At 36.7% G+C, this 15,521-nt stretch overlaps 2 protein-coding genes across 2 annotated transcripts; both read right to left on the reverse strand.

The window, feature by feature from the left end:
- Positions 1–1,806: 1,806 nt before the first annotated feature.
- Positions 1,807–3,936, reverse strand: LOC118266421 (zinc carboxypeptidase A 1-like). Its single transcript, XM_035579875.2, has 6 exons — positions 3,800–3,936; positions 3,686–3,719; positions 3,495–3,594; positions 3,323–3,418; positions 2,690–2,917; positions 1,807–2,436 (listed from the first exon to the last, which is right to left on the reverse strand). The coding sequence occupies exons 1-6, from the start codon at positions 3,840–3,842 to the stop codon at positions 1,825–1,827; spliced, it is 1,113 nt and encodes a 370-aa protein (XP_035435768.2). The 5' UTR covers positions 3,843–3,936; the 3' UTR covers positions 1,807–1,824.
- A 15-nt stretch (positions 3,937–3,951) lies between these two features.
- Positions 3,952–13,661, reverse strand: LOC118266420 (carboxypeptidase B). The gene is made up of 7 exons (XM_035579874.2): positions 13,434–13,661; positions 6,823–6,871; positions 6,043–6,258; positions 5,507–5,591; positions 4,999–5,149; positions 4,703–4,872; positions 3,952–4,622 (listed from the first exon to the last, which is right to left on the reverse strand). The coding sequence occupies exons 1-7, from the start codon at positions 13,456–13,458 to the stop codon at positions 4,020–4,022; spliced, it is 1,299 nt and encodes a 432-aa protein (XP_035435767.1). The 5' UTR covers positions 13,459–13,661; the 3' UTR covers positions 3,952–4,019.
- Positions 13,662–15,521: the final 1,860 nt, after the last annotated feature.

Here is a 15,521-nt window from a genome sequence, read left to right on the forward strand (position 1 = left end):
AATTATCAAACTCTGGCCTGTATCACGTAACGTTGCATTTTCTCATTATTTGAATTTAGAACAACGGACTTTTAATCATCTTTGAAAATAGAAGCAAAAACTTTATTTTCTTTTATAATCTGATTTTTAAACGCATCAATGTAAAACTCAATAAAAACAACGTTAGTTTAAAACCGAAGAAAATCTGCTAACTTAGAGGTATTTTCGCAGAAGCCAAAATTTTTACATACTTCAGAACTTTTAAAATGTTTCCAGACCCGAAAAATTTCGTACTCCACAAAATAAATTTAAGGGAAACTTAGCAACCGCTTAAAAATATTATAACGGTCTTATATTTTTGAAAATATGCTTTAACAAACAGCTAGACTTAGAAATTATACCATGGACACATTTCTATATATTTTCTGTGTCATAGTATCCCGAAAAATAAATTATAAGCGAATGAAAACTGATGAACACTGCTATTATACAGTAATAAACAACAGTCCAGACGTTTTCCCCTTTTTATATTATTTAAATTGACTTTCCCAAGATCTTTTATTAAAGTTTTGTGAGTTATATATGTCGCGAGAATTTAAAGAAAACATTTTTACGAACCGAAATAAGCATAGCAAACCGAAAAACGGAACCACGGAACGGGTATTTGATCAAATGACAGTTTCCAAACCTTTTCTAGACTTAGTGAATTCTCCCCGAACTGTTTTTACAAAGATAACCCAAATATCAAAGAAAGTATCGTCAAATAAACGACGAGGACCGTGCAATTTATTTCCCCTAGCTCATATTGCAGAAAAGTAATATTTTAACGGAATTTTCAACGAGAATGGCAAGAAATTTAATATTATAAGTCCCTCGGTGGTAATTAGCGTTAAAGGCTGCTATCTGGGGTGTTTATTAACAGTTAATAGAATTGCGGAGCTCAGCTACGGGTAGAAGGCTTCGTTTCCGCGCCCGACGCCCGTCGCTCGCCGCCAACCTGTTGCCGACGGGACCGCCTTCCGCCCCATTCGAAACGGCGCTCTCCTCTTACTATGCTACTACTTATCCCAAAGTCTCCAACTCTCGAACGACTGACTGCTCCTGAAAATTCTATCCTAAGTTTTACTTACCACCGACGAGAAGGACTCAGCGACCAGCTTTTCTTTTTATTTACAACACAAAATTAATCAACTACAAAAAAACAAACGAATACATTTTTATTTTGTCTTCAAGTTCTTCTTTTTAGATATTTTATTTTTTATTTAAACAACTTAAAAAATGTAAAAACACTACAAAGTAAACGTCAATGAGAAATTAAAGGCGTAATGTGAAAAGAAACGAACGAATAAAAATGTTTGGAATTTGAGCGCGAGCGGCGGCAGAGTTAAGTTCGAGTTAGAGTCGAGAGAGGTACTAGGAGGACAGGGTACTGGGAGAGGTGGCAGAGCAAGCGCGGTGTCGCCGCCGCGGCTGACTACAGAGTGGCAGCGGGCTGAACGGCTGCGGGCCCCACCCCTAGCGCAGGCGCGTTTCAGGCGCCCCAACGCGCATGACCGACATCCTACCGAAAAGTGGAAAAGTGACTCCTCCAACGTAGATACACCATTATGTACTAAATAAATATTGTATCGTAATAGATGCCGATCCCAGTACATAATTTTGACCTAGTTGAAGATTTTTATGCTCGATTTGGAGCACATCATTTGAGGCAATCTGAATAGTGATATATGTCGGGCCCGGCTGCGTTTCTCCGTCTTATATACTTGTAATGTACGCCCCGTACACATAGGTAATTTACTCGCGGAAGCGATTAAAAGACGACCCAAGGTTTTATAAAAATAAGGTTTATTTTGTAATTCTGCCGTATTTCTTCTCGTTAGTGAGTACGTTATACATTTCTCTTATGCCGCTGAAATATCCATTTCTTAGAGAATTATCGTATCCCCGCGGTAAGGATTGGAACTTGCTCATTATTTTGTTGTCGGATCCGAGGAAAACACGCATTTCGTAAGACAATGGGATACCACTTTCGTATGCGTAGTCCACGCTGTGTCCACAGTGGGGCTTGCCTTCGTAGTCGAAGACGCTGGTGTTCATGAACAGATGCACGCCCCCAGTTCTCTGATTGACTCGCATGGCTATATCACCAGCCACGCGCTGCAGCAGCGACGGGTTGGGGGGAGCGTTCCTCGTGTACCCGAACGGATAATGAATTGAATGTCCATCGCGTTTTAATGACACGTAAATTTTCGCCTCCTTCTTATGTTTCGCGATAACGCTCTTAATGAACACTGTCTCATTTTCTGAAGCGGGAGATACTCCGGGGTAGATTGTTGAGAATCCAGACTCGACTTTTGGACAGGAGCCCCATTGAACGTCGAAGTTCCGCGTTATATCCACGCCATAACTTAGTTGATCGTCTGAAGGTCTCAAATTCTTTTTCCATGAAACTTGACTCTATAAGGGATTGCAAATAGTATAATTAGTTAGCCACTACAAACAATAAATTAAATTCATTTCTTTTTATACTTGCATGATTAAAAAAATTTGAAAATCGTTAAACATAAATTATCCACGACGTTTTGCGAAAAGATATCATAATAATTATTTTTTTGTAATATCTAAAGCCTGTTACCAGGCCTATTCTCTATTATCTATTAAACTATCTATCAAACGTAATTAATAGATACGAAAAATAAACGTCTCTTACATATCTGGAGTACTCCTGTCCATCAGGGTTGGTACAGGGCAGTATGACCCAGGTGACGTACTGGAGCATGGGTTCGTAGTCCTCACAGGCGACCAATTGCTCTATTATATAGAGCGCCAACCCTACAGATTCTGTGCCTCCTTGCTGTCCAGCCTCGATGATGATCGTTGGCTTTGGTTGCTGGTCTTCTGGTTTGTCGGATGGTGGACGGTCTTTGGTTAGCACTACCTACCGATATTGAGTTATTATCATTATTACCTTGTCTGTAAAGGTGATTCTGATTTTTGTATCGATTTTACCGTAGATTTAACTACACAAACATATATTTTGTTAATAAAAATGGCAACTGGCATACTCCTAAAAGAGTTGTTTCCTTATGACATTAACTACGATGGACTCATTAATTATTATGTACTGGCAGTCAGTAGCAGCGCGACAATCCGCGTCGTGTGTCGCAGAATGCTGCTCATGAATATGAGCCTCTAGCATGGCTTGAAACTAGTCGAGTTCCTTGTCAAACAGTTACGTGAGTAAGCCGATAACATAAAAATTAAATAAGTGTGTCTCACGAAAGTTATAATAAGATTTACTCATTGTAGTAAAAAAAAATATTGAAACTAAATGGCACCTCACCTCATACAAATGTCTCCCTTCATAAGTCATATGTTCACTTATAACGTTCATTACATCTCCACAATATTCTCTTATGGCTTTCAAAAATATCGTCACCTGTAAACGTAGGCTCATTGTCAATATATGGACGATTATCTACATATTATATTGATGCTGTAGTTGCTAGTCTTACCGTACTGGCACCAATAGCAGCATCTTCTACGCACGCCGCTTCATCTCTATCCAGTAATGTATGCAACATCTCCCCATAACAGTGTCTTAAGTTTTTGCAACTAAAAATATTCTATTTGCTGATTAAAGAGTACCTAATATGGTTTTCTTATCACAGTTTGAGTACTTAAATACTATTAGAACTTAACTTACCCACATCTTGAAGCTTCATTTGTTTTTATAATCACTAAAATAAAAATAAGCTATAATTAAACTGCTATGTAGCTACTTAATAGACAACAAGAATAACTTATTCAAACTACGCACCAGCAATTAATGTAAATAAAAATATTTTTAAAAAATGATTCATCTCTTTGCATGTCCCTGTTTACTGGCCAACGGTCACGTGTCGATACTATACCAAGAATCGCGGAACATATTACAGAAGCAATAAAATGTTGGGAAATCAATAAAACCAATTCGTTTTAAATTTTTATTCTTATTCACTATAATCGTAGCCTATTTCATGATGTCAGTCTTCAACAAGTCACTGTGTATCCATGATCTCTCTCTTTTTTCTTTGTCTACCAAATTCAGCCTTGATTCGGGCACCAAACTCTTTGAATCCCTCATAGAACTGGGGTAATACAGTTTCTAAAAGCTCTTCGGGGAATGCAAACTCGTGTCCTTCGGTCAACTCCATGGTGTAGGAATATGGAACTCCCGCAGCTCCGAAGGCATAGTCATCGCTGCCGCCGGCCGCAGGATACCATTTACCAGCGCTCAGGACTTTGAATGGGCGTCCTCCAGCTCGCTCTACAGCGTTCGATACTGATCTTGCCATATCATCCAGTTTCTTCCATTGTTTAGGCAAAAAATCTCCTGTGTATCCCCATGGGTAGACCAAGTACTGACCGTATGAGTGCAGTGATACGTATAACTTCATCCGCTTTGCGTTGTCCATCATGACATTTCTGACCATTTGTGTCTCAGGTTCGGAGAAAGGCTTAGGGCCAGCGTATGTCTCTTTGTGGCAAGGATCGTTGGATACCCCACTTACTGCCCACTTGAAGCCATAGTTTCGGTTGCCGTCAACGCCGTAACAATGGCTGGCGCCGTGTTTTGATCTGGTTTTCCTCCACATGCGATTCTGTAGAGAAAAGAATTACAACGTACACTCACTATACACGGAGAAGATGCAATAAAATTTCATATAACCGAAATACTTACGCTTCTGCTGGATCTGGTGTATTCGTAACCATCAGGGTTGACTAGGGGCAGGATGTACCAGTCGACGCCGTCCAGCTCTCCACCTTTCACAAAGGCCGTTGGGTCGACAGTCAGGCGATGGATCAAGTATAGTGCCATTGCTGGTGCTACCCATTCTCTGCCATGGACACCTGCAAAATTGCTATTATTAGCGTACCACTACTTTTGTTTTTGATAATGAATGTTACAATATTTAGTATTTTCATCTTCATGGTAGACTTAAATATAAGAGAGTGAAATAAGTCGTAGGTAGTTACCTGCATCAACAAATATGATAGGATTTTTAGCATTAGGTCTGGTGGATATCTTGACGAGCCTCATCTTGCGACCCTGGTAACTCTTGCCAAGTTCTTGCAGCTGCACCAGGGCAGGATATCTCTGTGCTTTGCCTTCAATGAACTCTTGCATCTAGATTAATGTTTCTATTTAGTGAGTTATTTATTTGTAAAATCTTACCTACGAATCTACAGTTTGTTACACAAAGCTACACTTTATAACGAGCACCTAGCGTCACTGATAGACAAACTGACGGACAATTAAATTTGCAGTTTCAAAAGTGCCTCATTAAGGATTAACTGCAATAAATGCTTTGACTTTGATAATTTCAGTCTCGTTAATCGAGTGGTGACAAGTGATGTCAAGCAAGTGGTCTTGGATTCGTATCTCGAGTTAGGTTAACGTATTACAGTTTTATTTTTTGGTATTTCGAATAGTTTAATTAGATCATTTCTAGATCTATTTATAGATTGGAGTATAAAAACTTACATTATCATATGAATTGTAATGAAATACGCTAAAACGGTCCAAAATTCTTCTTCTGGGCAGTCTCTCTGACACGTCTTGTAAAGTCCTGAGAAAAAATATACAAACATGAGCTAATTATCTGAATACTGTCTTTTTAACCGATTTTCTTTTTATTCAAAACCTACCCAATCAAAGTACCAATGTGATTTTAACCGAGTTATATTTACTTTCTAAGATTATTTAGACACCACTGACTAATGGTAAAGGAAAACATCGTGAGGAAACCTGGGCTTATAATTTCTGATTATAAGTTTGAAATTGCCAACCCGCATTGAGCAAGCGTGGTGATTAATGCTTAAACCTTTTCTTTTATGGGACTATTTTTTTTTGTATGGTATAGGCGGGTCACCTGATGGTAAGCGATGAGCGCCGCCCATGGACACCCGCTACACTAGAGGAGTTACAGATGCGTTGCAGGCCATAAAATTTTGGCCATTAGTATAAACTGTATGAAGTATTGTTTGGGTCATTAGTGAAAACTATCTAATTGTACTCACCTTCCATAATTCGGTTGCTTTTCTTCCAACTTTAATCCGTTAGTATTTGCGTAGTCGTGGACAAATTTCATTTTGCCTGGTGGTACCAATATGTCCAGCGTGTCATTGACCCCGCGACTCTCCTTCATAATTTCGATTTCTCCCGAAGGATCACTGAATTCTGTGACTGATTTTTGATGATCCACTGTACTTGGGTGCAGGCGTATAAGGGTGTAGCTACGAGAAAATAAGATTTTATTAGTACCTATTGGACTGCACAGTTAGCGCGGTGGCTGGGCAATCCGCTGCTGTGTAACGTGTAACGGGTTCGCTTCCCGCGTAACAGCGTAACTCTGTGATCCACAAATTGTGGTTCCGGATCTGTGTGTCATGTATATGTGAACTTGTATGTTTGTAAATGCACCCATGACACAGGAGAAAATCATACTGTCGGGCAACTTAAAATATGCCTATAAACTGTAATAACGTTTCTCTGTAACGTATTTATATTCTGGTAACTGTACAATGTACATATATGTATATAAGTTACACTTGGAGACGAGCTACGCCGCCTATTATTTTATGATTTACTCAGAGACCCTTACAGATTTTCTATTTGCCCAAACCTTGTCTTCATATTGTTATAAGTTTTATTAACGTATTATCTGTCATTATACTCCAGTAAAATACGTAGGTACGATCGGAAATTGATGAAGAATTTTGTAGTAATAAGCGCCTGAAGGAAATTGTGTAGCAATAATTAACAGAGAAGTTTAAATATGTCAGTTTCTTTATACTCACTTGTCATAGTGGCTGTTGCAGTCAATCTGTGATATGAATCCAAACGCGACTGTGAACAAAAAGAAAAGTATTTTATGTTTCTATAATCCTATATATGAAAAAAACACAATTTGTACGACTATTTAATTGAATTTAATTGCCAAGCAAAGGAGTCGAGTATTTGATTCCTGATTTGGACCAAGTGTTGGGTATTTTCTGGTTATTCCAAAAGTGTTACTAATAGCAATGAGTCTGATATTGTGCTATGCAATGTATTATAAATTGATCTATATCATATAAAACCCAACAAAATAATATCTTCAAACCAAATCAGTACCTATTTAAAACGGTAACCTATATAGCTACAATGAATGTATATATGTATGTTTGTTGTGAACATAAGCGACCGTCATAAAATGTCCGACACAGGACAATCTCAAAACCTTTTATTAATTACTTCAATTGTGAAAACATGATAATATTCTACGAATGAGGTGCAAATAGCGAACGGTTTGTGGAAATTATTGTTTTGAGTAGCTAACACAATATAGTTACATAATATGTACCCATTAGCTTTGGTTTAAGTTCCTATTATTTTGTGATAATATAATCATGAATCACTTATAACTTGTTGTCATAATTTTCATCACACAGTAATGACGTGATAATTCACTGGTATATGGACGGAACTCCTTTAACTACATAAATATATATCATCTCCACGCTTAAGTTCGCAGGTTGGTCAGAGAATCCTGCTATAAGTCAAGAAATGATTATAATCTCAAGAAAAAAAGTCGGCTCTTGGCAATACAGTCGAAGAACAGTGGTGATGACCAATATTATATTATAATGTTAAAGTTGGAATTGCCAACCCGCTCCAAAGCGTGCGTGCAAGCGTGGTAATTAATGCTTAAACCTTCTCCATGCGAGAAGATTCCTTTGGTCAGCATAAGCTGTTGATGTATAATGATGATGACCAAAGTATTATTGTATTTTACTCTGTCGACACTCCATGACTAACATATTATATGTAATGCACCAAAAATTAAGAACAACAAACATATTTAATTCTTAGAAATGGTTTTGTTTTGCATAATATGTTAGTCACTGCTACTGCTCCGCGCTACTTTCTAACTATTTCCATGAAGTTATTATATTACACATAATATTTTATGAATTTTATGTTCTGATAAATACGCCGAACTAATACATAAAGACACTTTCTCCTTCATTCAGAGTACCAAGAAGAAATATTTCTATAAAAGGCCTTCTTTAAGGTGAAACTACACTTAAGTAATTTAATTAATTTCCTACGAACTATTATAAAAAAAATGTCGTAGGCATTAAGGTTTTTTCCATTATTACTCGCTCGTGACAGTGCACTATAATTAGTCTATGAACATTCTACAAATAAGTGGATTTACTATATTCTCTACTTAGCAGACGTTCAGGCACAGTTCATATTTGTCAGAAATAGCTACTACCCCACCTCTGTGTAAAGGAGAGTCCCTTAGTCACTCTTACGATATCCAATGGTAAGAGTAAGAACTGTTAAAAATGTATTCTTAGGTACTCACTAGCTCACTAGCGCACTCAAGAGCTGCGGACTACCTAGCGGGTTTACCGGGGCTCCGGCTCAAAGCAGGAGAAGGAACGGGGTGGTTTTTAGTCAGTAAGAGTCTGACATTCCCTCTCGCCTTGCCCAAGGCGGGAGAAGACATTGGATGACTTTCCCCCCTCAAAAAAAAAAGGTACTCACTACACAGCTGTCAGATAGAAGAATATTGTTAAGTGCTAACTTAAAGTATATAATATTTGTTCGTTTCATTGTAACTTTCTATTGCGAATTCTATAGAATTGTCATTAAAATATTTCCTGATTGACGTTAAGTGTGTGCTCAGCCTAAGCCCCGGTCCGCCATCGCTGCCCTATTTGTGTCACCGCTCGGAGGACAGATTATTTGCGTCGAACGATTCTTTAATTTGTGGCAACATTTATCGTGTTTCTTTGGCTTCAGATAATTGAGCTCCTTTACAGAGATGTGATCTGGCTTCAGTTCTTAGGCCAATTTCGAATCAATTGACATCATTACACTCCCTTTGATCGACGATCCCCAATGATTTTAATTTAATAAAATGAGAACATTTCCTATTGAAATTAGCTGCATTGCTATAAAATTAAAGTTCAATTCATAGAGCTCCTTTTGATGTGATATCAGTTCGTAGGAAGCTAATTTGAAGTTGTCCGTAATGGAGTATCATTGAAATGATTGCACACTTTTATGGTATGAAGGGAATAAATCCTTGGTTTGGTTTTATATTGAAAAATATTTTCTATGTTCAGTAATTACGTGGTCTCATTATTTGTAAGGAGCTTATAGGTATCTACGTAATTAAGTTAAATAATTTATTTTGTTTACAGTAAGTAAGCAATGTATTTTAATTTATTTTTAAGATTTTAATATGGTACTTCATTGTCTTCCTGGTCTTTTAATATCTTCATATCGGAGACTGGAAATGTGCCCGGTATATGGCAATTAATAGACCCACCCCTTATAACATGGGACTTACAGCATAAATTGTGAAAAGTGTGTTACATTATACAGTGCCATAATGTGCACCTCTACCTATCCCTTCTATGACGATAATAAAGTTTCAAAGATTTTAGTTTTTTTTTTATACATGTAATACTTATAAATCAACGTGAACCTGGTTATTTATTTTTGTCTTCATATCATTAATTACTGTGGCCTACGACATCATTATATTGGATTGGCCACTTAAAATTTCGATACAATTAATGGAGCTCTTAAATTTCGTGAAATAAAAGCTCGGGCTACCACAACAAACATGAATACACGTAAGGTACGTGGTATTGTATGGTATGAAAATGGAGAATTAATTGCATTGGCACTTCAATATACATCTACATAAGCATAAACCCATGTATGTAGAAGAATTGGCTTTGTAGCTATAATTGGCTATATTGTCGGACTATAAACTAGATCATAAGTTCATTAACATGTACCGTTTAAATAAATAAATAAATAATAAAATAAATAAGCTAATTCTTCACTGGCTGTTAACCACCACGTCGGTCACTGGTGTCCGACGCTTAGCGGAGGATTTCCCTTCTTAACAGTTTTCTTTTGGCAGTTAACACTTTAACGAGCAAGTCATTAATTAAATAAAAAGACACCAAATATGGGGACACAACTAGTACCAAATATACCCCGGAAACACGTGTCGAGGAAGGTGTTATTGTAGTAAAATTTTCAACATTTCCATTTCCACATAATTGTCTATAAGAGTAACATAATATTGTTACTCTTATAGACAAACAATATTTACTCTTGTAAACATAGCATTAGGTAACTTAGCAGTTAGTTAGTACTTCAGTACGGATTTAAAAATTATTTGATTTAGGGACGAAATACGAGAACTTATGGGCACACAATATTTACTAAAGGCAGCTTATGTTTGCTTAAAATCGATTAAATTCATTTTCTCGTACCTAAATCAAGATTTAAGAATAATTAGCAAATTAACCTTGATGTTTTATTTGCATGGTTTTTGATAGCTGTCAGCGATAAGACCGCCATTGTACTCATTGATCTACTAGCTCCTAACAGCGGTTTCAGATAAAAAACCTAGCCTATATGTTGTTCCAGACTATAATCTACTTTTGTTTTAAATTTCATTTCGAACCCTTGAGCCGTTTTGACGTGAAGGAGTAAAACGTACTTTTTATCCATTGGGAATGCGGGCAGAAGCTAGTTGACTATAAAATTCTCAGTAATAGCTATAATTGTGTGTGTGGAGATTAGGAATAGACTCGTCCTTTATTGCATCAGACTGATATCTTATGTTTAGGTTCTAAGACAATATAACATCTGTAGTTGTTGCCAGAGCTCCTTGAAGCAAATATAGTCTTATTGATAATTATGTACAATCAGCGTCAAAAACCAATGACCACACTCATATCTGGCGCTTGTTATGTTGAGCGATTTAGATTTGTGATCAATGTAGTCATCGAGTTTTCACACTGACTGTACCTACCTATACACTTAGGAAAATATAATATCCATTATGTACAATAGGTACCTAACATAACATAACCTAACCCCCAAAAGGTCGGCAACGCACTTGTTACACCTCTGGTGTTTTGGGTGTCCATAGGCGGCGACTATTGCTTACGATCAGGTGATCCGTCTGCTGCTTGTTTTAACTGGCTTATACCATAAAAAATAACATCACAGCCCTAAGACAGTAGACAGAAGCAATGTAGCCAACTTTCAGTAGTTTACTTTAAGTGCGTAAATTGTTTCAGTATGAATAAAGTTATTTATCTACTTATTGCATTCGCAATAAATCCATTACAAATCCTTTCTTTACGGTTGATAATCGAGCAGGATTCTTTACCGAATGTTTGCCTGTTTAAAGGTATGTTTCATTCACGAGTAGGAATTCTCTATTGTACAAAATTATTAAAATTTTCTTTATACCTAATAATGGTGTATTATAAGTACATTACTGATATTATAAATGGACTATTCATACTCCTCAAAGGATGCACAATGGCGAGCCAAATACCTATATTTGTTCTGTTGTATATCCTAATATACCAGGCAAAATCACACTTTAACACATTCACACTAATATTATAAATGTGAAAGTTTGTTTGTTTGTCCGTCAATCACGTTTTACTCGATGAAATTTGGTATACAAACATAAGCGAGTACTAGTATAAGCGGTCTTAGGTGATAGGATACATTTTTATTCCACGGGAACACAGGCGAAACCACTACAGAAGCTAGTTTTTTTTAAGACCAGAGTTTTAGACGGAAATGAACAATATTATTTTTAAGGTTTTTATGTCGTATACAGTTATTCCATCCATTTCTGATAAATTTAAATGATGAACAGATACCGTATGTGCTATATCAGTAGATGGTGTCTGTCTATCCAGAGCTAGAAGAAACCGACCATAAAATAATTCTTAAGATTTCGACAAACGAATAGTTAAATGGTAACTAAGAAACTATTTTTCGGACTGCCTAGCGGGTTACCGGGGCTCCGGCTCAAATAGCTGGAGTAGGAACGGGGTGGTTTTTAGTCAGTAAGACCCTGACACTCCCTCTCGCCTCGCTCAAGGCGAGAGAAGTCATTGGATGATTTTCCCGCCTCAAAAAAAGCTAAGAAACTATTAGTTGTTTTTATCACAACCTAAATTCACGTGTTCCGAACACAGCTGAGAATTAAAATTCAGTATAACAACAAGTAGCAAGTAGAAATAGTAAAAACCAATCGATGCCTACACGCAGTGATGAATGCAATATTATAAACTGTGAAATTGAGGAAGTAAGTGTTTAGTAAACCGATAAGGGAAACATGGAATGTATAATTGTAATATGAACATAATAATTTTAAGAGGTACATACAGAATACTTATCATTATCATCTATTTATCTATAAATTATGAAAAGTGGGTGTACATTGTACAATGGCATTACGTGCCATAATGTGCACCTCTGTCTATCCCTTCGGAAATCAAAGGCGTAACGTTATAAAAAAAATATTGTCTCTTTGCCAAGTTATGCTACCCCCAGTATTCTTGGAGGCGTCTTAATCGACCAAGGAGCTATTTCAGTTACTTATTTAACAGAGACTAGGTAACTGTTCTCTGAATCCTAATCCTTTTAAACTGTTTCTTTATCTATCATATGGGTAGGTTTGTCTACCATCTCATCTGGGTGTAAGCGATGCAATCTCTAAAACTTATATTCCTAGGTTTACTGTGGGTGTTATGGTGTTATCAACTCAAGGACATTAGACAGAAACCACGCTCTCTGGTAAACCTGAACTTCGTTTATGCTGCCCATGGCCGGCTGTTGATGTAGATAATTTTTGTAGTTCATGCCTATTTTATCTTAGTATCTAGCACATAAGTCTAATGTTCAATGCTGTTTAAGCGTACTGAGAATATTTAAAAACCTAGCAAGTTTACCGGAAAGTCGGAATTGCACATATGTATGTACTTTTTCATTATATTTATAAATGTCTTGTAATTACCTGTCTATACTTTAATGGTCTTCAATTAAATTCTACGCATTGTTCCTATAATTAAACACTAGACGCCTCAACCAACGATTTATTGTGTAAAAGACTGCGAATCTCAAGGTATTGGCTTTGATCTCGGATCTCAGATAATAAAGATGTTTTTTGCCAAAAAAAAAATAAAAAAAAACAAACCATGAAATGAATTATAAGTCTTATAAACAACTATACTTTACATTTTATTCCAATTTTCCACATTTATTTGACGATATATTACCATAACAGGCATGTTATATCCAGTTTTACTCTGGTCAGTGTCTGGTAAATAAATAGAGGCCTAAGAGCGAAAGTAAGAACGGTCGGACTCGCAACGAAACCGTTGAGATGTCTGCTCTTCCCAGAGGAAAAGGAGCATGACGGTTTGACGGTACATTATAACGTATATTCGCACTACACAAACCATTATAATATAATGGAAAAATAATAAAAAAACAATCAATTCAACCTGAACTTATATGAGAAAAATCGATTTTATTCTAATAAATAAACAATCAATGTTAAATTATTGTTACTCACCGAACACAAGAATAAAATACGCCATATTGCTTCCACTTTTGAAACAATTTTCACAAAAAAAATATTTTAAATAAACAATAAATAATGAAGGTTTTAAAAATGTGTTCGGAGCGCGCGTGTGCGCGTCGCGGTGTGATCTCGCGCACTGCGTTTGCGCAGCGTCTCGGATCCAGGCCACGGGCCACGAGGAAATCTTGAATATCTTCGCACAATCTTTGGTAACGGTAAACAACAACCCTAAATTACATTACTGACCAAGGACGTACAGAAGTACGTAGGCATAATCGTAAAAATCACATAAAAGAAATCTCGTAAAAATTACCCATTAAACAATTACTTACTCAAAAACAGCGCTAAAAACGTAGCAATCACGTTATACAACTGAGTACGTACATTAATACCATGTGCATTGTAATTATAAGCACAATTTCAAAAAAAATCCTCTTTTCACGTAACTGTAGATACAGTCGTTATTCATTAAATAAATACTCTTTTTATTTTTTATTGTGCACCTACTTCGCTTTCCCGGAAGACATTATTTCATTTCGTTATTTAGGAAAGTGAGGTCTAATAACTGACATGCGTCACCTACTTTATTTTAATATTCCTTTGCTTTTGTACCTTAGTACATCACCATCATCATCATGAGGTGTTCATCCACTACTTTTTTTAAGGGGGAAAATCTTCCATTAACTTCTCCCGCCTTAGGCGAGTCTAGAGGGAGTGTCAGACTCTTATTGACTAAAAACCACCCCGCTTCTAGGTTAACAGTCTGCAGCTCCGTGTCGGCATCAGCCCTACTGGACCCCATCCCTATGTGGTGGGTATCTAACTGAATTTGATTAAGACATAGATAAAAAGAGCAGAAAAACAAAGACGGAGAAACAAACGGGTAAAGTGAAAGAAACAAAGAAAGAGAGAGAGGTAATTAAATCAAAAAATTCTTCGTCAACGAGCATGCTAAAATTATAGCAAGCATAACATCATTGGCAAAATTCAGCTTAAATTTTTGCAGTTCTTAATCCTCTAGCCGTTCATAATCGATTTTCATAATGAACTGTGTTTAGTACAAAAATCAATTAAAAAAGAGGCATTAATTTCTTTTCTCTTATTTGAACTCGCAGTTAATTGAAACTGGTTCACTTCCGAGCATCAATTGATATTCGATTTGATTGATATCGCATTCATTATTCGCTTCGTTGCTTTTGTGCAGATGGAAAACTGTTTTTCTCTGTTGTATAACTACTAATAAAAATAACTCATGTATGCACATTGCACAAATGCACATAAGTATATTGGAACACGGAAATTCTATATTTTTAATCCTACCGATTCTTTACGGTTGCCTTTTAAACATAATATTACATATTTGTAATTTCATATTCAATAAAAACATATTATATAGAAAAGCCTCGTTGCTCGAGTAACCGCAAGGACGATTGCCGATTTCGATAGTCCAGCTCTGGACAATGTCTTTAAAACCTTTCATCTTTATTCTATAAGCAGCATGATTCATTTTCCCATTACAAATAATCGTTCATATAAACACAAACTAACGTAGCGAAATTATTTGAACGAGCTGATTCGGAAATCAATAACTACAACACAAACCGTACAATCTAGGTCACAGCTAGACCTAAATACAATACCTATATTACTATATGCTTTATATTTGATAGCCTGGAATGATGGATCGTGTGGAATCTGAAAGCTGCAATCCTGTTAATATTGCACGTCACTAATCCGTTCGAAATGTATGATTGGACAATATATTTTGGAAGGCCTAAAAAATCTATCTGACAAAAATTTTCACGTGCGTTTTACTTCTTGAATAGACAGTCAATTCAGATAATTAATCTTAAACAATTATAATCCTCAGAAATCGGATACAAGAGATAAAAATCGCAGACCCCTCAAAGATCCATCAGACTACCACAGATGGGGCCCAGTAGGGTTGATGCCTCATCCGGAGCTGCGGACTACTTAGCAAGTTTACCGGGGCTCCGAATCGAAGAGCAGGAGTAGGTACGGGGTGGTTTTTAGTCTGTAAGAGTCTGACACTCCCACCCGCCTCGCCCAAGGCAGGAG

This window comes from Spodoptera frugiperda, chromosome 7, assembly GCF_023101765.2.
Source record: "Spodoptera frugiperda isolate SF20-4 chromosome 7, AGI-APGP_CSIRO_Sfru_2.0, whole genome shotgun sequence".
Lineage (NCBI taxonomy): Eukaryota > Metazoa > Arthropoda > Insecta > Lepidoptera > Noctuidae > Spodoptera > Spodoptera frugiperda.